A 22,930-nucleotide genomic window follows, 5' to 3' on the forward strand; every position below is an offset into this window, starting at 1 on the left:
GTGCGCTTCCATGGCTTTGTTCTCTGTATCAGCTATCACTGGCCAAGTCAGCTATACTGGGCCCATCTGCTCTCTATTTAGAAAGCTCCTGCAGCACAACCATCTCTAGCCCTCAGAGTCCGAATCACTGAACTGATTATTCTGTGAGAGGTCAGACTGTGAGAGACCATTCACTGCAGTGTGGCAATGTGTAACCCTTTCCTGGCAGCTTGCTCATCAGCCGCTTCCCTGCCTCAGAGCACCCTGCCGAGCACAGCAATGGAGTAGCACTTTCCTTGCTGAGCTCTGTACCTATGGTAACCAGCACCTTGTAAGTAAGAAGGCACCCTCCCTTGTCATATGATGTGACTGTCAGCTCTGGGGATAACATGACCTTGTCACCTAGCCAGGGACTGCTTGGAATAAAAGCTTCCTGCACACATAATGTGTCTATAGATGTACAATGTCTGGAGAAAAAAAATCACTTAGCTGCGCTAGGATTGGGAAGGAAAATCAATGGTGTTTACCAGATGTTCTCCACACCTTAGAAGTGCACATAGCCCCCCACTCCATGTATTACGGTGGCAGGACTGAGATGGGGATGTGCCAACAGGGGCAGACATGTCAGTGGGGCCATTTACACTCCCAAAGCAGGTGCAATTTTGCGTTTTTAGGCGCTCTTGGGCTACAAAGGGCCCATATATTGTTCTTTCACAGGGGCCCTTTTCTGTCTGTGCCCCACCAGTGCAGGCAGGACTGTGTGTCCGTTGGCTAAGGCTAAGTAAAGCCATCTTGAACATATCTCTTTACCATTTTGCAGAACCGTTTCCAAGTTTATTGACTGATGAATAGTAGAAAAGCCCGGTATGTCGTATCTAGGCTGTTCTAGGGAGCCGCTAATAACACGGCTGACAATATGATGAACATGCATGTCTGTGGCTTTCTGTCATTGTTCCCTATTTGTAGCAATGTGATCGGCTGGAGTTGTAAGGAAACAAAGGAGGTCCGGGTGGGCAGCACAGTGGCTCCTATCCCACCAAGGACAACATCAGCAAGGAGTTTGCATGGGCTTCCTCCCACACCCCAAAGTCATACTGATGCCTGGAAAGTGCTGTGGAAAATGATTGCGCTCTATCTGCATGCCTAAATGCTGAAAGGGGCTGCTTTCTCATTTGTACCAAGTCTCACGTCCTGAGCAGAGTCTATGGTTGTCTGATACGTCTGTTTGGGAGTTGCTGTCTCTCCCCCCCCCCCCCCCCCCCCCCCAACTTCTGGATTTCTTTAATTAGGAACTTTTCTGCCAAGCAGAACTTGGTTATCACAAACATTTCTGTGCATCAATTTATACCCGAAGGAGTTGTTAGGACTTGTGCAGAGTGCGTCTCTGATCCAACAGGTCTCTGTCACGCCATGGGTTAATGGCGAGCACTCCCCGTTCGGATGTCACCGTGTCCCCACTGCTGCATGACCCACTTCCACATTCGGTATCCAGGCAACATGCTCCTGCTCCCTCTGCCCTACCACATGTAAGGCCCGATACAGCGGCATCCTGTTAGAACAGAGAGTGGCACTGAGTATCTGTAGAGAAGATGCACACGCTGAGCTGTATAATGATGCGGAGTAGCTGCACACCCCCTCTCTGTTTGTAGCTGTGTATTTTATCTGCCTGTCTGACAGATCCTGGATCCAGCGGGGAGCAGCTAATCTGTGCACACAGGAGGAAGCAGATAAATAAAGGATGAGAGAGACAGGAGGAAGGAGTTAGTGTGCAGGGCTTTGTAGTGGGAAAAGACGCAGAGAGAGACATCTGCTGTTCAGCGTTGGGCTCACCAGTGTGGGTGCCCATAGCCGTTCCACATTCATGGCCACGGAGTCGGTGACTGCCTTCTTTGGGGCTCACTTGTATTTGAATGACTTGCACAGTGGGGAGTAAGAAGGCCGCACGGTAATGGGGTCTGCTGTTGTGTTTGGCAGAGCAGCCAGAGAATAGTGGTGGTACGTTCCCAGAAATACTGTCCTCTGTACCTAGATATGTATTCGCATCGCTCATGCACACCGCCGTGCTTTGCGTTATTTCCTCCTTCTATTCATCCAGTCACATGATGTTTGGCCTTGCCCACAGCTGCGGGATATGCACGGTGTCAGGTGGAAGATTTCATTTTGGGCAGAGAGGTTTTAGAACATTTCATTGGAGCAGAAAGGGTTATACTGTCACATGCTGATTTCAGGCAAGAACGAGGTTGGTCATAATGCCAAGGTCTGCAGGGCTTTCTGGCTGGGGAATGCTTTGCCAGGATGTGGTTCCCTGGCTGAGTGCTTTCTGCCTCAAAGCATTCTGGGAGGAGGGCAGCTATAATTAGTCCTGTGCCTGGAATCCAATGCCTGCTCCCTCCTCTTATCACTGCACCATCTGTCTGCCCTCTACCCTCCCCCACACCCTCAGCTGTGACACAAGCTCACTTCCTGATGTCAGATTATATAGGTATATGAGGTCTGCTACAAATAAACCAGCAATGTCAGCCTATGTTGTGTGTTGCTGACTTGTAATGTCGGCTCACTCTCCTTTCCTTCTAGTGTCCTTTACCCATGTGCACAACCAGTTATTGGAGTTTTGTTAGACTTGGACGCCACCAGCTTGATTGGTGTTATCATCTGGCCCTGCTTACAATTTCTACAGACTGACCTCTATTGACATTCATTGTCCTGGTTATTTTGGGGCTGCAAATTGGAAACCATGTCAATTTCAAGGGGTTTTGTCATCAAAGACTGCTTCTCTGAAATTAGAGAGGCAGAGGCTCACGTGATCGCTTCCAACCACTGCATGCACTACCATGTTACGTGGCAGCCAATCAGATGTATTACTGACCTTGTAATAAGATAATAGCCTGTGTCTCCCCGAATGCTAGCCACTAGTGCAGATTGGCTCATAAACAGGGGCTCCGGAGTGAGGTCCCCTTCATAATACTCATTTAATTTATATAGCACTAACATATTTCGCATCATGTTACAATTGTGCAGACAATAAAGACATCACAAAGGAACAGTTCACCAGTTACAGGAGGAGTGAAGGTCTTTCTCGCAAGCTTACAGTCTGAGGAGATGGGGTGGTGTGAGGGGCACAATGTGTAGAACATACTTATGTCCGGTCCAGCTATCATTATAATAATAAGCAGCTGCACAATCCGGCCATCAGCCAGTATCTAAGTGCAGTTACCAAGTGCTATTGGGTGCATGGAGGATGCGGAGAGAGATGAATAGGAAGAACCAGACTTGGAGAAAAATTTAGAAAGGGGGAACAGGGAAGGGTTATATTAGTGAAGTAACGTCATAAGCCGTCTAAAGAAATGTGTTTTTTAAAGGGAATCCGTAGGATCAACCCTCCTAAGCCATGGGGCATGTAGGTCATAGGATGCTGAATAAAATGATACATTGATATCGGCGATCTGATATAAGAAAAACATGAATTTCTCTGGATTATTATTTTTTTTTTTTCTTATAAACCTGTACATCCACTTTAACCTGTGTGCTACTTTCTATGAAAATTGCTTTAACATGGTCCTGAATTTTATGTCACTGTATACCTAGCTGTTTATTCATTGTGGCATTGCTTTGGCACATGCTAAACTGTTCTGTCTACGGTCATTTCTGCTGGTCATTTTTGGCATGGCTGATGATCTCTATCGATAAACTTTGTTTTACTTGTGCTGTGAATGTATCTGATTCAGATAGGAGTTTTTCTAAATTTGTGCATATTGTTTCTGATAGCACTGGCTTTGCAGAGGCAAATAAAGCCTCGAATGGAGGTTCTCCGAGGCCACAGCTGCACAGAAACTTCCCTCGGCACAACCATGATCAGGGCATATAGGAAAGGTTGGCGCTGGAGTGCTGCCTGCAGACAGAGTGGGCATAGTTCAGTACAATGGACTGAGGAATGCATTGTCAGATATGCGAACACCAGAAGAGTAAGGATGAATGAGTAGGCATCTAGAGAAGTATATGGGTCTTGCAGGCTAAGGTGAGATATAGATGCGAAAGCAGTGCTTGCAGGGAGAAGCATGAAGCCTTGAGAGGCATGAGGAGATCATGGGATTAAGTTGGAGAGAGGAGGGGGAGAGCATGCAGCCCTGAGGTGAGGACTTGTCAGTATGTGGAGAAGACACATTATATATACTCCACTCTGCTGGATGCTGAGATACAGATAACAGGAAAGAGAGAAAGGTGGATGGAGGCAGGAGATGAGACAGCAGGGGAGGAAAGAGAAGAGGAAATAGGGGGGGGGGGGCGGAAAGGGTGGTGGAAACTGGGGAAAAGACCAAGTCCAAAGGTTGTCAAAGAAAGGTTTGGGCTAAAGCGAGATCATAAGTGTTAGGCAGTTTCTTATAGTTAGTTCATTCTCCTGAATGTCCAAGAGAAGCCATGCACTGAGCAGCCAAGAAGTATCATAAATGTGATGTTTTTCTTGTGTTTACTTTTTTTTTTTTACAGATGTCAGTGCAGCTGGCCTTGTCCCTCCTAGCTTGGAAAATGGAGATACTCCTGCCGAAAAGCATCCTCCAATTTCAAAGGAGACCGAGAGGGGTCGCAGAGTGACCCTAATCTGTAGACACCCTCGTTCAAGGTAAGTGTGACAGGGTCATGAGCATCCTTTTTGCATGTCACCTGTATGTAAATATTCAGACTGCTCCATTTTCATCTCTACTTCTAAATGGGCGGGTTTGTTGCATATTGCCTAGTTACCCAAGAAGCCTTTCTTCATTCTGATCAGAAAAGTTCCTTGTTAGAGGTTACAGATAGCGCTTACTGATGCTACTGTCGAAAATAAGTTAGCAACACACACTCAGTTTACATGTGAACGTTAGAGTGCAGTTTTCTAAAAAATTGACCAATAGCACAGCTGTGCACTGTTACGTTACATGTAAATCCCTGAAAAATTAAGCCTGACAGTTGATCTGGTAATTGTATGTTTACTTGTTTTTTGCCAAGTAGGGTTTCTCATGGACTTATAAAGCACGTTAGTGACTGTCTGCCCAAGATGAAGCATAGCAAATGCATTGATTGTTTTTCTGGTTTGGACATAAGCTTGGGAATAAATCAAGAATCTTCAGAGTCTTCTGAATCCAACAAGGATTCATGTATTAGACCAGTCCATACATTGCTACCACATATCAGCTAAGCTATGCTTGCATATTGCCATGGTGCAGTTGCAATGTGTGAACATTTAAATCAATTTACCTTTCCACAGGACAGAGTAGAAATCTGCAGCATTAAACTACTTTTTTTTATTGAAATGTTTTTCTGGTGATTGCTGATGAGCAGAGGTTCCTTTAGCCTGAGACTGTTCATTCCACAGTTATCTGTTTAAAGAAAAAGGGTGATCCTCAGTGAACAACCTAAGTTTTTGTAGCTTTCTTGAATCTCCTTATTTTGCTTGTATACATTTCTATAGTTGTATGGTTAAAGGGAATCTAACACCCCTTTTTTTCGATTTGAGATAAAAATATGGTTCAATTGTGCCCGAGCTATGCTTACCAGCAGTACCTTTCATATCCCCCGTTTCCCCACCTTTGCTGAGAAAATACCTTTGTAATCTCTCCGTTTTTTTGTATGTAAATTCCCCCGGTCCGATGGGTGGGGCCTATTCGCTGTCTCTCCCCCCTCTCCTCGGTGTGCTTGACGTAACGAGATCTGTGAATAGCACAGATTCCATACAGTTTGTGCGTGTGCGCATTGAATTGGCCCCTAGCGCCTGCGCAGTATGCTTTGCCCAACTGTGGTCAAAGCATAAAATCACTATTGCGCATGCGCCCGCATTTTTCATTACGTTCTATGCCCCCTTGCATGGCAAGACTTCGGGCACAGAACGTAATGTAAACTGGCGTATGCGCAATAATGAGTTGTATGCTTTGCCCACTGTTGGGCGAAACATACTGCGCACGCCCGAGAGGCCACTTCAATGCGCAGGCGCAGAAAAACAACGGCAACGCAGGACAGAAGATAAACTAATGCGTAGAGCAAGGTAAGAGGTGGAGAGAAACGGTGAATAGGCCACGCCCATCGGACGGTAATTTACATATGAAAACAAAGATTGCAAAGGTATTTTCTCAGCAAAGGTGGGGAATCGGGGGATTTGAAAGGTACTGCTGGAAAGCAGAGCTCAGGCACAATTGAACCATATTTTTATCTCAAATCGAAGAAAAGGGGTGACAGATTCCCTTTAAACCTTTATTTAAATTCTTGTCAATTTAAATATAATTACTCTTTCCACAGAGACCACAAGTACAGCGGGAGAAGTTTGAAGCAAGACAGGCAAGAAAGTACGTACACTTGTACTGTCCACATGATATATTATACATCTGATTAACCTAATATCTAGCAGTGATTTTGAGAATGGCAGAAGGATTACGGTCTTAAAATTGAAAATAAACAACTTAAAACATGTTTTACATACTATAATTCTCTTATTTCATTTCGCTATATTTTTGATCACCGTTTTTTCACCAGTTTGCACATGTTAAACTGTCTACATCATGGAATATTGGCTGCAGACCTGGATAAGGCTATGTGCACACGATGCGGATTTGCTGCGGATCCGCAGCGGATTTTTCTGCGTAGAAACGCTGCAGATCCGCACTGTGATGTACAGTACAATGTAAATCAATGGGGTAAAAAAATAGCTGTGCGGAATTGCTGCGGATTTCAAAGAAGTGCCTGTCACTTCTTTTGTGCGGATCTGCAGCGTTTCTGCACCCCTCCATGTTAAAAATCCGCAGTGGGCAAAAACCGCACAAAATCCGCATAAAAACCGCGGCAAATCCGCGGCTGCGGATTCTGCCAGGAGATGCGGATTTTGTGCAGAAAATTCTGCACCTCTTTTCTAACGTGCGCACATAGCCTAAGAGTTATTTTTTTTTATTTCTCTTTTCCGTAAGCATAGGTTATCAATGCAAAAGTAGGGGGCAACCCCTTTTAATGATCTGCCTCTATGGTGCAAAGTTTGACAGATTGGTGTTTTTTTTTTCTTTTGTGAGAATACTCCCAACTCGCTATATTTTTCTGTTACAAGGGGTCTCACGCTTGTGTTTTTTTTTTTACCAATAAGTCATAAATAACATTGTCATTTTCCCAGTAATCAGTAGTTCATCCTCAATGTTAGTCTGTGAAGCACTGCCCCTTGTAAGAACCATCTGCTTCACAGACTATACAGCACACCTGTCTTCAAAGTTATCACTAAGGGACATGGAAAATTAAGAAACTTAGCAGATGCATGGTGTCGTGTTCAGTTGAGGCCGCTAATGGATAGGTGTGGCTCTTGCCCCTTTATCAGCTATCATTTTTGGGAACATAGCACTGTTCTTGGCATATACTGTTATTACAAGCATATTAGAACTATGGCGCTAATCATAAACTATGTTGTAGATATTGCTATTTACAGCTTATTTATAAGAAAAAGTGTTCAACTCCTTTAAAGGAGACTTGTCTTTAAATTTATGCTACCCAAATTATGGGCAGTATGAATCAGGGCCTTTATTGCAGCTATGTATGTTTTACTTTGACACACTGTGACCTTTAACCCCTTAGGGTACGTTCACACAGGGCGTTTTTTAATCCTAATTTTCAGCTGCTTTTTACAGTACCAGCAAAGCCTATGAGATTTCAGAAATCTCATGCACATACATTGGGTTTTTGTGTGATCAGTATTTTGTGCTTTGCAGCGTTTTTTTTTTACATAGGGCATGTCACTTCTTTCAGTATTTTTTCAGTGTTTTTCACCCATTGACTTAAATGGGTGGTGAAAAAACGCTGCAAATACGCAAGGTTGACTTTTGCTGCAGCGTATTTGCTGCAGAAAAGTCAAGTACAGCTGGATGTGACGTCACACTCGGCTCTGCTACATCTAGATGGCAGGCTGCACGCTGTAAAAAAAAAAAAAAAAAAAACCCGAGGCAAAAAACGCTTTATTATACCGCCGAACAAAAAATGTAATAACACACGATCAAAGAGACGGATATAAATAATCATTGTACCGCTGAAAACGTCATCTTGTCCCGCAAAAAACGAACCGCTATACAGCGTCATCAGCGAAAAAATAAGTTATAGTCCTCAGAATAAAGCGATGCAAAAATAATTCATTTTTATATAAAATAGTTTTATCGTATAAAAGCGCCAAAACATAAAAAAATGATATAAATGAGGTATCGCTGTAATCGTACTGACCCGAAAAATAAAACTGCTTTATCCATTTTACCAAACGTGGAATGGTATAAACGCCTCCCCAAAAATAAATTCATGAATAGCTGGTTTTTGGTCATTCTGCATCACAAAAATCGGAATAAAAAGCGATCAAAAAATGTCACATGCCTGAAAATGTTACCAATAAAAACGTCAACTCGTCCCGCAAAAAACAAGACCTCACATGACTGTGGACCAAAATATGGAAAAATTATAGCTCTCAAAATGTGGAGACGCAAAAACTATTTTTTGCAATAAAATACAATAAAAAGTGTCAGTTAGTGTGTGACAGCTGCCAATAATAAAAATCCGCTAAAAACCCCGCTATAAATAGTAAATCAAACCCCCCTTCATCACCCCCTTAATTAGGGAAAAATAATAAAATTAAAAAAATGGATTTTTCATTTTCCCGTTAGGGCTAGGGTTAGGGTTTCTGTTAGAATTGGGGGTTTCCACTGTTTAGGCACATCAGGGGCTCTCCAAACGCGACATGGCGTCTGATCTCAATTCCAGCCAATTCTGCGTTGAAAAGGTAAAACAATGCTCCTTCCCTTCCGAGCTCTCCCGTGTGCTCAAACAGGGGTTTACCCCAACATATGGGGTATCAGCGTACTCAGGACAAATTGGACAACAACTTCTGGGGTCCAATTTCTCTTGTTACCCTTAAGAAATTAAAAATTTTGGGGGCTAAAACACCATTTTTATGGGAAAAAATGATTTTTTATTTTCACATCTCTGCTTTATAAACTGTAGTAAAACGCTTTGGGGTTCAAAGTTCTCACAACACATCTAGATAAGTTCCTTGGGGGGGTCTAGTTTCCAATATGGGGGTCACTTGTTTCTACTGTTTAGGTACATTAGGGGCTCTGCAAATGCAATGTGACGCCTGCAGACCAATCCATCTAAGTCTGCATTCCAAATGGCGCTCCTTCCTTTCCGAACTCTGCCATGAGCCCAAACGCGGTGGTCCCCCCCCCCCCCCCCACATATGTGGTATCAGCGTACTCAGGAGAAATTGGACCCCAAAAGTTGTCCAATGTGTCCTGTTACCCTTGGGAAAATACAAAACTGGGGGGCTAAAAATAATTTTTGTGGGGAAAAAAAAATAATTTTTATTTTCACTTCTCTGCGTTATAAACTTCTGTGAAGCACTTGGTGGGTTAAAGTGCTCACCACACATCTAGATAAGTACCTTAGGGAGTCTACTTTCCAAAATGGTGTCACTTGTGGGGGGTTTCAATGTTTAGGCACATCAGTGGCTCTCCAAACGCAACATGGCATCCCATCTCAATTCCTGTCAATTTTGCATTGAAAAGTCAAACGGCGCGCCTTCCCTTCCGAGCTCTGCCATGCGTCCAAACAGTGGATTACCCCCACATATGGGGTATCAGCGTACTCAGGACAAATTGCACAACAACCTTTGGGGTCCAATTTCTTCTCTTACCCTTTGGAAAATAAAAAATTGTGGGTGAAAAGATCATTTTTGTGAAAAAATGATTTTTTATTTTTAAGGCTCTGCATTATAAACTTCTGTGAAGCACTTGGTGGGTCAAAGTGCTCACGACACATCTAGATAAGTTCCTTAGGGGATCTACTTTCCAAAATGATGTCATTTTTGGGGGGGTTCAATGTTTAGGCACAACAGGGGCTCTCCAAACGCAACATGACGTCTCATCTCAATTCCAGTCAATTTTGCATTGAAAAGTCAAATAGCGCGCCTTCCCTTCCGAGCTCTGCCATGCGCTAAAACAGTGGTTTACCCCCACATATGGGGTATTGGTGTACTCGGGACAAATTGTACAACAACTTTTGGGGTCCATTTTCTCCTGTTGCCCTTGGTAAAATAAATCAAATTGGAGCTGAAGTAAATTTTGTGTGGAAAAAAAGTTAAATGTTCATTTTTATTTAAACATTCCAAAAATTTCTGTGAAACAGCTGAAGGGTTAATAAACTTCTTGAATGCAGTTTTTAGAATGGTGTTACACTTGGTTATTTTCTATCATATAGACCCCTCAAAATGACTTCAAATGAGATGTGGTCCCTTTATAAAAAAAATAAAAAATGGTGTTGTAAAAATGATTAATTGCTGGTCAACTTTTAACCCTTATAACTCCCTAACAAAAAACATTTTGGTTCCAAAATTGTGCTGATGTAAAGTAGACATGTGGGAAATGTTACTTAAGTATTTTGTGTGACATATCTCTGTGATTTAAAGGCATAAAAACTCAAAGTTGGAAAATTGCGAAATTTTCAAAAGTTTCCCCAAATTTCCATTTTTTTTTTTTTCACAAATAAACGCAAGTCTTATTGAAGAAATTTTACCACTATCATGAAGTACAATATGTCACGAGAAAACAGTTTCAGAATCATCAGGATCCTTTGAAGTGCTCCAGAGTTATAACCTCATAAAGGGACAGTGGTCAGAATTGTAAAAATTGGCCCGGTCATTGACGTGCAAACCACCCCTGGGGCTTAAGGGGTTAACAAAAAAACCCGCGTGGGCTCCCACCTAATTTTGATAACCAGACAGACAAAACTCACAGCGGGGGGCTGCAACCCCCAGCTGTCACCTTCAGCAAAGCTAGTTATCAAGTCATCATAGTCATCTTCCTGAGGCCGCGCGTGCGCAGATAAAGCGCTCTGCTGCCCGGGGCTTCAGGAAAATGGCCGCGGGATGCCGCGCGTGCGCAGATGGATATCGCGGCGGCCATTTTCCTGAAGCCGAGTTCGCAGATCGGCTTCAGGAAAATGGCCGCCGCGATCTCCATCTGCGCACGCGCGGCCTCAGGAAGATGGCCGCCGCCAGCGATAAAGCGGTGAATAGCGCAGATCGCGCTCTTTTTCTTCAGCTGCGCAGTGCATTCCGCTGTTGGGCATGCGCAAACCACTACGCCACCAACGGAAAGATAAGCAAGATCTGGGGGAGAAGAAGCGATTTCTCCACACCCATTTGACCAGACCACCTCGATTGACAGGCGAAAACGGCGACTTTGGTAAGGTATTTCGGCAGCATAGGTGGGGAATCAGGGTACACAAAATACACTATTAGCACAGCTCAGGCCCTATTTAATGGTATTTTTTTCTCATACTGAAAAAACGGGGTGACAGGTTCCCTTTAAGTAAATAATTTAAAAAAACGGCGTGGGGTCCCCCCATTTTTTTGACTACCAGCCTTGCTAAAGCTCACAGCGGGGGGTTGGTATTCTCAGGCTGGTAAGGGGCCATTGATATAGGCCTCCCCGAGCCTAAAAATAGCAGCCCGCAGCTGCCCAGAAAAGGCGCATCTATTAGATGCGCTAACTCTGGCGCTTTGCCCGGCTCTTCCCACTTGCCCTGTAGCGTTTTACAAGCCAGGTAATGAGGGGTTAATGAGACCTTGCTATTGTAAGGTGACATTAAGCCGGCTCAGTAATGGATAGGCGTCAATAAGACAACTATCCATTACTAATCCTTTAGTAATTAGTGTGTTAAATAAACACACCTTCACATGCAGAATAAAGTATTTTAATGAAATGAAACACAGTTTTGACCATCTTTTTATTGTTCTGCCATTTCAAAGCGAAGCCCTTGATCTTCTGTAATAAAAATAGAATAAAAAAGCAAAAGTATGCTCCCTGATCCATCGTAGTCCGATATAACGAGTGTCCCATGCAGTATCTGGGGGAGATGAAGCTTACAACCAGGAGCGCTGATAATGTGACAGCTCCCGGCTGTAAGTACTGGGGAATAAATGAGACAGAGCAGGCGCAGGCTCAGTAACGAGCGGTGACGTCACTCAGCCTGCGCTCCCTCACAGCCTGACCGGAGGTCCGGAAAATGCCCGGAAAGAGGTTACCACAGGTAATGTATCTATTCTATCTATTCATTCTATCTAGTCTATCAATCTATCCTATCAATCTTTTCATTCTATCTATTCTATCTGCAGGAAGTAATTTTTTTTTCTGTGTGCACTCAACTTTATCGGCATGCACAAAGAGAAAAAAAAAGCATGAAAAAACGCAACAAAAACATGGCAAAAACCAAACCAAAGGTGGCTACTTTGAAGAACCTAGAATATAAGACATAATTTCAGTTTCACACTTTTTTGTTAAGTATATAATTCCACATGTGTTAATTAGGGTTGAGCGACTTTTATTTTTATAGGATTGGGTCGGGTTTCACGAAACCCGACTTTCTCAAAAGTCGGGTCGAGTGAAATCGGCCGATCCTATAAAAAAGTCGGGGTCGGCCGCAACACGAAACCCAATGCAGTGCAATGGGATACTATGGTTCCCAGGGTCTGAAGGAGAGGAAACTCTCCTTCAGGCCCTGGGATCCATATTAATGTGTAAAATAAAGAATCAAAATAAAAAATATTGATATACTCACTCTCGGACGCGCCCTGGTACTAACCGGCAGGCTTCCTTCCTAAGAATGAGCGCGTGAATGACCTGCGGTGACGTCGCGGCATGTGATTGGTTGCGAGCGGTCACATGGACAAGCCGTGACGTCATCTAAGGTCCTTCACGCGCTCATTCTTAGGAAGGAAGGCTGCCGGAAAGAAGCAGGGCGCGTCCGAGGGTGAGTATATTCCTATTAGACACTGTGGATTTGGTTTTCCATAGGTTTACATGGTACTGTAAACCACATGGAAAACTGCTGCGAATCCGCAGCGGCCAATCTGCTGCGGCTCCGCAGCGGCCAATCCGCTGCAACTCCGCAGCCAAATCCGCAACGTGTGCACATACCCTTAAAGTCATCAAAACCACATTCAAGAAGTTTATTAACGCTTCAGGTGCTTCACAAGTATTAAAGGTATGTGGAAGGAGAAATTAACATTTTACTTTTTTCACAAAAAGTTTAGCCCCCAGTTTATTATTTTCACAAGGGTAACAGGAGAAATTGCACAACAGATTTTCAGGTTCATTTTCTCCTGAGTATGCCAATGTCCCATATGTGGGGGTGAACTTCTATTTAGATGCAGGGCTCGGAAGGTAAGCCGTACAATGACTTTCTGAACACACAAATGTCTGGAATAGAGAGTTTACACCATGTTGCATTTGGAAAGCCCCTTATGTGCCTAAACCATGGAAAATCCCCCCCACATCTGACCCCATTTTGGAAACTACAACCCTCAAAAATTGGGATATAGTGAGATTTTTGAACCCACAGGTACTACTCAGGTGTTTGTCATATTGATAGCTATAACACCAAACCCATACCAGATCTCAAAGGCACAAAAAACTGATTGTTATATCAACCAACAAAAGAGAGAAAAACAGTATAAAGTGCCAATATACCAAAATTTAATTAAATATATAAATAAAAAAATTATTTTGCAAAAATATATACAAGGTAACTGCTAAGAAAGCAGGGACAGCCACTAACAATGTATACACCGGTTTTCTCCCATAATAATGCCTGCATATAAAGTATTAGTCATAATTTAGAATCACACGCACATCAACTACACAGTGTAGGGGCATAACACCCTGTCAAAATCAATGGAGGCAGTGTAATAAATAAATAATTAGCAGCACTTACATGGATAATATCTCTGTGTGTGGCGTCCCCGCCGCCCCAACGCACGTTTCGCTTCTTCGTCAGGAGGTGTGACGAAGAAGCGAAACGTGCGTTGGGGCGGCGAGGCCTGCCTCCATTGATTTTTGACTGGGTGTGATCTTCAGAGTCTCTGCTACCCCGATAGCTGAGACACTAGAGATTTTTGGACTCTGGGTGGCACTATACCCTTATTCCAAATCGCTGTTTTAAAATGAATATCGAATTTCGTTAAGGGGTTAACAGATTTAAAAAAAAAATAAAAAATGTTTTGGTTGACTGACGGGTCCCTCTCAATCAACTGCTTGGGGGTGAGGCAAATACGGCCAGAGACTGCACTAATACTAGTCAGGTATCTCCTTCTAGTCCTCGGCCAGCTCTTCAAACTATTTTCTCTGAAATTCAGCAGTGTTTCATAGTAAAACATGCCTGGCTGAAATTGAATGACTCTAAAGCAGGTTCCACTTCATGAAGCACGATAACTAGAAAATAAATTGAACCTGACAGGTGATGCATGCTACCAAACCGTGGGCACCATGTATCAGTCACTGGTTGTAGGATCCCAGCCATGTATGCTTGACCCTGTAATGCAGCGGCAGTTAAGAAAAAAAACCCTACACTGTTAATAACTATGCCCATGTAGGCAGAGAAGTGGCAGTCACTGTCAGCGGGTAGAGAAAAGCTGTTGGTGACCAGCCTATACGACTAGTTCACAGTGTACCTCTGTCCGGCAGCTATAAAAGTATGTCTTTCTGAAACGCCGCAGCGTTTCAGGGTCAAAAATACATGGCTGTGATCGCACAGCTAATACTTGCTCCCCACAGTTTGGGCAGAATATATAACATGTCAGGTTCCTCTTAAGTGCATTGTTATGCTAGGTCTCACTGCAGTCAGGGCACAGCAGGGCAATTTTCTGTTGCAGGCAGTTGTTTGGTAGTAAGGGTAAGTTCCCAAAGGACGTTTTTGCAGCTTTTTTTTCTGCAGCAAAACCTGATCTTCTTGGCAGGAAAGAAGCTGCGTCAAAAGGGTTAGGTGCATTTTTGGGGCTTTGCGTATTTGGTGCCTTTTTTGGTGCGTTTTTTTTTTTTTTTGTGTCCATGCTAATGTCCTTGAATTTTCAGCAGCAAATAATGATACCTGCGTTTTTGCAGCGTTTTTTTCAACACCCATTCAAGTCAATGGGTGAAAAACGCTGAAAGTGACGTGCTCTGTCCAAAAAATGCAGCAAAGCACAAAATACTGATCACACAAAAAGTGATTTCTGAAATCTCATAGGCTTTGCTGGTACTGTAAAAAAGCAGCTGAAAATTAGCATAAAAAAGCAGCAAAAACGCCCTGTGTGAACTTACCCTAACACTAAAGTAAGTGAGGACATTCCTAAGCTCCACAAAAGACTGTTTCACATACTCCTTTACAGCTGTAATATGAAATGAAATGGTATAAAAGAAAATGCAGAGATTGAGAGGAATTGCTGAGATTTTTACATTTTGAGCGCATATTTCTTGTCCTTTAAAGATAATTGTCCAATGGAAATAAGTTATCGCCTGTTCACAGGTTAGGTGATAAGTTGATGATCAATGGTTGTCAGACTGCTGGAACTGGCATAAACCCTGTGGCCTAACTCCATTCCATTTTTTTTTTTCTATGGAGCTCCTGGAAAAAAACAATGCATGGAGAGGTGCTCAAGCATGTTCATTGCTACTTCATTCTAGTGGGAATAAATGAGCCCTGTTCTGCTTATCAGTGAAGGTCCCAGCCATCAAACCCCTGCCGATCAACAAGTTATTGCTTAAAATGTGGATAGGTGATAAAGGGGCTGGCTGGGGTAAATAAGTTACCGTAAGTAACTTTTTGTTAGACTGTAGGAAAAAACTATACTCTTCAATTTGTGTATTTCATGACACTAGATTTCTATACTAATCTAAGTTTCTTTTTCAGATTCTACGTCTATCCAACTTGAACATCAAGAAGAAGATATCCCATCTCAGCATACTTGTGGCTGTTCAAACAAATCCTTCTGTCGTTCGTCCGCAGGAACTGCAAAGCTAGGTGTTGATGGAATCATTGCTCTACTTAAAAGCAAATGTGGCAATGGTCGTGTCAACCTACAGCCAGTTGTTCGTTTGATGGATATTATGAAGGACCTTAGCCAACTTTCCAGTGACCTACGAACCAGTGGTGTTCGTCTTGATTATACTCATGTTGTTAGCCCTCCATCAGAGAATGAAGATGTAGAGCCAGGATTACAGTACAGCTTCTTTTCTTCTCAGAGCCTTGCATGTGGACTTCGGAGCCCAGAAGAAAAGCAATCAGAATCAATTGGCACTAAAGAGCCAAGCCCTGTGTCGCCCAATCCAGACTCAAGTGAATCTGCCAGTTCCAATGTTCTTAGAGAGTTAGCAGCACTTGCGTGGATGGAGCCAGAACCAACACCAAGTATGCAGGAAAGGGAACAGGAAGACTTAGACAGTCAAAATTGGGAGGACAGTGCAAATAAAAACCGAACAAGGCACACAAATTTAAATAAAGATGAGTCATCAGGAGATGAGGAGGGCTGTGATAGGCATGACCTTGAAGAATCTGGGGAGGAGCAGGAAGAAAATAAGCAGGAAGATGAGTCTTGTGAAGAACAAGAGCAAAGTAAGCAATCTGAGGGTTTTAGGCAAGAGAAAAAACAAGCAGAGGAATCATCAGGTGATGAGCAGAAAAAAAATAAACAGGAAGAGGAATCTGGGGAGGATCAGATTGATAGTAAGCCTGAAGAATCATCAGATGAGCAGGAAGATGAATTAAGATTAAAAATAATAAAGGAAGATGAGGAGGTAAAATCTGGCGAGGGACCAGGTAATGCACATGCAAATCAGGAAATAAATTTAAGTGTTAAAGATGAAGGGGAGTCATCGGATGATGAAAGTAGAGTAGAGCAGTGTAGAAAAAGGTTGGACAAGTACAAAGAAAGGGAAGCTATGGTAGAGCCAATAATGGAAGAAATGCCCTGGATGTTACCTCTTTTTTCTCAAACATCAGAAACCCTCAGACGAACCCCTTTTTCTGCTCGTGGAGGCCACAGATTTGGTCTCAGAGGCCGTAGGGGAGATAGACCTGGCAGGGGCCGTAGAAGACGACCTGGAAGACCTCGAGCTTCAGAAAGCCTTTCTCGTGCTTATGTCATGCCTCCTTACCACCGATCATCAGAGGAGCCTAGAGCATATCGAACTCATGAACAAACCTCTGTTTTTCCATTTCCGTCTCTTAATCAAAAAACCTCTCATGTTGAAGTAAATAAGGAGCAGGGCCCACCACAAAAACCAAAACGCAGGGGTATGCGCAAGATGGTGGTGCGTATTGCCAGAATCCCAATGCCCATGGGAAGGAGAACTAAAACAAGCTATAAAGTATCGTCATTTAGTAGTACTCTTAGTGTTGAAGGAGGAGAACTGATTGGTGGTACAGGCCCTGGTCCCACCTCTCTACTAAAGATGAAAAACAATGGACGGAATGTTGTAATGGTTTTCCCTCCTGGTGAGCTTCCAATTATCCTAAAGAGGAGAAGAGGACGGCCACCCAAAAACCTGGTCCTGGCTAGAGACACCCCACCAATGTTGCCTCAGCCCCCACCTATGGAAACCTCTTTACCACCTCCACCAACTCCCTTGCCAGCCCCACAAGTTTCTGATGGAGAATTTGTGAAAAAAAGGAGGAGAAGAAAGCAAAAATTGGCATCCCCACAACCTTCCTATGTAGCTGACACCAATGACAGCAAGTCTGAATACAGTGATGTTCTAGCAAAGCTTGCTTTCCTGAATCGTCAGAATCAAGGAGCTGGACGGACTTCTCCACCTCGATGTTGGACACCTACACTGCCTGATTCAGTACACCAGGCTCCTGAAACTCATAATATCTCACAATTTCTACACAGAGTCCAGGGCTATCGGAGGAGAGGTGGACGTGGGGGAGGGCCTGGCCGTCGAGGTGCATGCAATAGTCATAATGCAGAACTATCTCGCTGTTCATTTAGTGACTTTTTTGAAGGGATTGGAAAGAAAAAATCAAAGCCAAGACCTGTTGACCCTTTGAAACCAAGAAAACGTAGACAGCCTAAGGCAGAACCAGATCCTAATGCAAAACCCAAACGCAAGAGAAGATCTCGAAAAAATGGTGCTTTGCTTGGTGAAATGGGAGGAGATCCTGGTTTAGGATATCAAGGCATGTCAGACTGGGGAAGCAAAGGGAAAGGTGGGCCATGGATGACACAGGCATCCCACGGTCAGTCAAGTGGCAGACACTGTAATTACCAAGGACCTGAGCACAGAGGCTTTTCTGCCTTGCATAGTGGATCACCCTCCCGTCCAAGTTATTATACTGGAACAGGTTCTTCTTTGTCTCAGGCTGAAAGTGGAGGACAAGATCATGGGCTTTTTACTGGCTATTTTCGATCTCTTCTGGACTCAGATGATTCCTCAGATCTTGTCGATTTTGCTTCTGCTGCTCAGAGACAGGGAGCAAGAAAATCTGCATCTGCGTTCTCTGGGTCATCTGCCTCCCCAAACCCAAGGGCACTCCAGCCCTATTCCAATTCACGTGGTGCAAAATCTGGTACCCAAGAATCACTATACCAAAGTTCAACAGCTACCAGACAACCTTTCCCCCAAAACCGTGGAAATGCAAATTTTGGCTGTCTTTCTCAACAAGAATGCCGTGGTTCAGATGCCTTTCAAAAGCTGCTGTCACGCTCTCCCAACTCCCAAAATGCTGGAAGCTTTGGCCAATTTGGAGGCTTTTCTGCTTCTAGTGGACAGAATTTGCCTAGCCATGGTTTATTTGCACCAAACAAACAGTACACAGTTCCTTCTGACTGTTTAGGTAATAAGGATTGCAGCTTTTCCTTCAGTGGTGGAGGCAATAGCCTTCCTTCATCACCAGGCAGTGCCCATAGTAGCACAAGTTTCAGCCAGCAACAACAATTATCAGCAGGCACAGCTACAAACACTGCTAAAACTCCCTTTTTCAGCACATCAGAGTTGCCACCATTCCCACCACTTAGAAGTGAAAGTCGTTCAAGCACCTCTTCACCAGCTGGGTATATAATGCCCAAAGTCTGTGGTCCAATGTTTCCTAGTGAGAATAATCGCAACTTTACTGGGTCTGTAGGTGCTGGTCAGTGGGGATTTCGACAAGGTTACAGCCACCCCGATTGGGGTAATGAGAGTTTTGGGCAGCTTTATGGACCTGGGTTTGATTGCCATATGACAGAATCCAATGTTATCTTGGACATTAGTAATTATACGCCACAGAAGGCCAAGCAAAATACTGACAACATTTCAGAATCCTCTTCTGACAGCACACAGTACACACAGCCTAGTGCTGGTTATCGTAGGGCCAACAGTGAAGCCTCTTCCAGTGAAGGTCAGTCAAGTCTCTCCAGCCTTGAAAAGCTAATGATGGACTGGAATGACACATCATCTGCCCCAGGATACAGTTGGAACCAGACTGTTCTCTTTCATCAGTCTGCTAAACCTGGCAGAGGGCGCAGGAAGAAAGCCGAGCTATTTGAACAATCACACCAACAACACCATCACCTAGGCTTCTCATCATCCTCCCCATCATCTTCCTCATCATCAGCTGCTGCTCCACCAGCAGGTTTTCCAACTAAGAGAGGTGGAGGCCCCAGAGGTCCAAGAGGAGGACGAGGTGGTAGCTGTGCAGCCACCAAGAAAGAGAGAGGTTCAGGCAAAGCCAAATTTTCACCCAAACCACCTGCTCCACCACCTGCTTCCTCAGTCACTTCCCTCTTTCAGGACACCTCTGACTTAGGACTGGATTGCTATAGTGGGGACAGCAGCATGTCCCCTCTGCCCTCCCACTCGCGGGCGTATGGGGTGGGTGAGAGGGATCCTACATGTGATTTCTCTGGACCTTATTCCATGAACCCATCTACCCCTTCTGATGGCACATTTGGTTTCCAGAGTGACTCTCCTGGGCTGGGCCCTCCGTCTTCAGAACTTGATCCTGGTAAACACTTTCCCCATCTTCCTACAGTTGGCAACACCAGTACTGGTGCACCTCATCCTCCTCCGCCCCCACCACCTGGCCTGGGATATGATCACCCACTACAAGACTCTCCTTTTTCCCCTAATTGCTCGCCTACTCTTGAGCTACGGCCGGGAGAGGGAAGAAAGCTTGTGCCGCCTCCCCACTCATCTTGTGATCCCCTTAAACATAGCATCCCTCCCCACTTGCCCTCTTGCAGGGAGCAGCTGACTCCCCAGCCATCAACACACCACCGTTATGACCCTCCCAGCTGTAAGAATGCTGGCTACTGGTACCCACCCCGCAGTCCCCCCTATGATGGAAAGGGTGGGTTACTTTCAGACTTCATGGGTAGGCGGGGAGAGGGAGTATCTTGTCTGAGCCCTCACATACCAAGCCCCAAGAGAGACAAAGAGACACTGGAGATGGTAAGGGGGCACCATAGACCATCATATCCATGCCCTTTGCTCAACGATATTACCCATTCCCCGGTGCAAAGAGACTCGATGGTGCAGCTCCAGGATTCCTATCGTTACCCTGCCTTTCCTCCCCAGGGTCCCCCAGTTCTGTCGCACCCAAATCTGAAGGGTGGCTTCCTGGGACCCGAGAACATCCCCGAAGACAACTTCACAGTCACATCCCTCTAGGGGGAGTGACATGTCCAGAGTCATCAGGAGCAGCGCAGACAAAGGGGTGAGGTGAGACTATAAAAAGAAAGTTTGTCTTGCTGCACCTTAAGCATGTTTGGTTACCTTTTTTCCACTGACTGACATATTTTTACTAGCCTAGAGTCATTTTGTTTCATTTTTAGTTACCTTTGGAAGCCATCTACTGTTTTTCTATACTCTGCAACTAAGGCTGTGTGCACATCTTTTGTTAAGCTGCAGTCCTGGATATGTCACATGATGGACATCAATGGTAATTGATGGACCCAACTGACTGTATTGGGGCCCAATGGTTTGCCTTAGTGTCTTCCATTTTACTGGACAAAATAGTGCAGCATGCGGTACTACTTTGTGACGTGGTGTATCCAGATCTGTTTTGGCATTCAGATGTGTACAGAGCCTAATTACATAACCTCTTTAAACAAACCTTTTACAGGCATATTTTGTGCGTATTCTAAGGCTATGTTCACACTTTGCGGGTTTTGCCGCGGATCCGCAGCGGATTTGACACTGCGGATCCGCAGCAGTTTTCCATGCAGGGTACAGTACAGTGTTACCCTATGGAAAACAAAACCCGCTGTGCACATGCTGCGGATTTCCGCGGAAAAAGCCGCGCGGCTTTTCTGCGGAAAAAAAAGAGCATGTCACTTCTTGGTGCAGAATCGCAGCGATTCTGCACCCATAGAAATGCATTGATCCGCTAACTTCCCGCACGGGGCTGTGCCCACGTTGCGGGAAGTTAAGCGGATAATGTGCCGATGGTACCCGGGGTGGAGGAGAGGAGACTCCCCTCCAGGCCCTGGGAACCATATTTTGGTGTAAAAAAAAAGAATTAAAATAAAAAATAATGCTATACTCGCCTCTCTGCGCTGCCCGCGGCGTCCGGTCTCAGTTGCTGTGCCGAACAGGACCTGTGGTGACGTCGCGGTCACATGACCGTGATGACGCCGCGGTCACATGACGGTGACGTCACGAAGGTCCTTGTCGGCACAGCCGCTTGCAGCGCCGAGGAGATCGCGACGTCAGAGGGTGAGTATAAGGCCAATTTTTATTATTTTTTTACATTACTATTGATGCTGCATATTGCTGCATATGCAGCATCAATAGTACAGGAGTAATCCCGCAGCGGAAACCGCGGAACAAACCGCGATAAATCTGCAGGGATAACCGCAGCAGTTTTGCCCTGCAGATTTATCAATTCCGCTGCGGGATTAACCCGCAGAGGAACCCGCAAAGTGTGAACGTGGCCTAATACTCCTAAATGCAAAATCAGTATTTGCATGTTTACTCTCAACATTGAAAGTTTTCACTTGTTCACAGGATAGGTGTAATAACGTGGAGTCCTCCCGCCTAACAATCAGAAAGTTATCTCCAGTTTGGGGCTGTAAAATACCACGTCAGAATGGAGTGGTGGCTGTGGATTTTCCATCTGACCTCCCAGAAAAGCTGCTCCTCATTAGCTGTCTCTAGCAGTCCCATATAGAATGGGGCTTTCCATAGCTCTTTAAAGGAAATCAATAGGATCAACCCTCCTAAGCAATCTGTATGGGCATGTAGGTTATAGGAAGCTGAATACAATGATACATTGATATCTATGATCCAATGTCTTATTCCAGAGAAATCCACGTTTTTCTTCTATGTAAATGAACTGTTCAGGCTATGGGGACTACACCGATCTGCATGAGAATCTGCCTCCAGAGCTTAGTTTTAATGAAAGAGGGAGTTACCAGTGTGAGACGTATAACTAACAGAACAGTAAAACTGAACTTTGTTTTATAACAATCACGTTAGCTGCTCACAGCCCTGCTGTGCTTCAACACTATTGCAACCCTGTCTGTCTGTGAGATGGAAGCTGAGTGGAACCTGTAGATGAGTCTGGCATAATCACTTATAGCTCTGCAGAGAGCAGCCATTACATATCACACTGGTAACTCCCCCTTTTATTTAAAATGAAAATAAAGGCTGAATCTCATGAAGATCAGTGTCCAGCCCGTAGCCTTGACCATCTCATTTAGAAATAAGAAAAATGTGGATTTCTCTGGAATAAGACATCGGATCACCAATAACAAGGTATCATTTTATTCAGCTTCCTATGACTCGAGTGCTAATTTGGATGACTTGGGAGGGTGATAATACTGGCAAATTCCCTTTAATGAAGGAATACATTTTGTCTGTTACCATATTCACTTGATTGAAGTGGAAGTAGACTGAAACAGTACATGTCATCTTTATTTGGGTCAGTGTGTTTATTCTAATTTGCAGGTAGTCTAAATCATGTTTTCAGAATTTCCTTCCATCACTTGTGCAACACTAAGAAATCCTGAAAACCTGATGTATTCTTGGGCCCTAAGGACTGGTCTAAATGATTAAACAGTGTAAAATGGAATTTTTTAATGTTGTTTTTTTAACTCCTCTTATTGAAGATTATTCAGCACAACAGGGTTACATCATAGAACAAATGAACAAGCAACATGTCCTATTGCTCATTA

At 44.2% G+C, this 22,930-nt stretch overlaps 1 protein-coding gene across 4 annotated transcripts in view; it reads left to right on the forward strand.

Annotated features, from left to right (window-relative positions):
- The window catches only part of AHDC1 (AT-hook DNA binding motif containing 1), a 137,455-nt gene that overhangs the window by 64,954 nt on the left and 49,571 nt on the right, over nucleotides 1-22,930 (forward strand). For 3 of the 4 annotated variants that reach the window (XR_013223844.1, XR_013223846.1, XR_013223845.1), the window contains 3 exons: nucleotides 4,465-4,597; nucleotides 6,247-6,293; nucleotides 15,685-20,474. Coding sequence is in view for 1 of the 4 variants with exons in the window: in XM_077295667.1 (XP_077151782.1) it covers nucleotides 4,465-4,597; nucleotides 6,247-6,293; nucleotides 15,685-20,423 (4,919 nt within the window). In the remaining 3 variants the exon portion in view is untranslated. The remainder of the gene's footprint in view (nucleotides 1-4,464; nucleotides 4,598-6,246; nucleotides 6,294-15,684; nucleotides 20,475-22,930) is intronic. The other variant, XM_077295667.1, reaches the window with a different exon arrangement.

This window comes from Ranitomeya variabilis, chromosome 3 (assembly GCF_051348905.1).
Source record: "Ranitomeya variabilis isolate aRanVar5 chromosome 3, aRanVar5.hap1, whole genome shotgun sequence".
Classification (NCBI taxonomy): Eukaryota; Metazoa; Chordata; class Amphibia; order Anura; family Dendrobatidae; genus Ranitomeya; species Ranitomeya variabilis.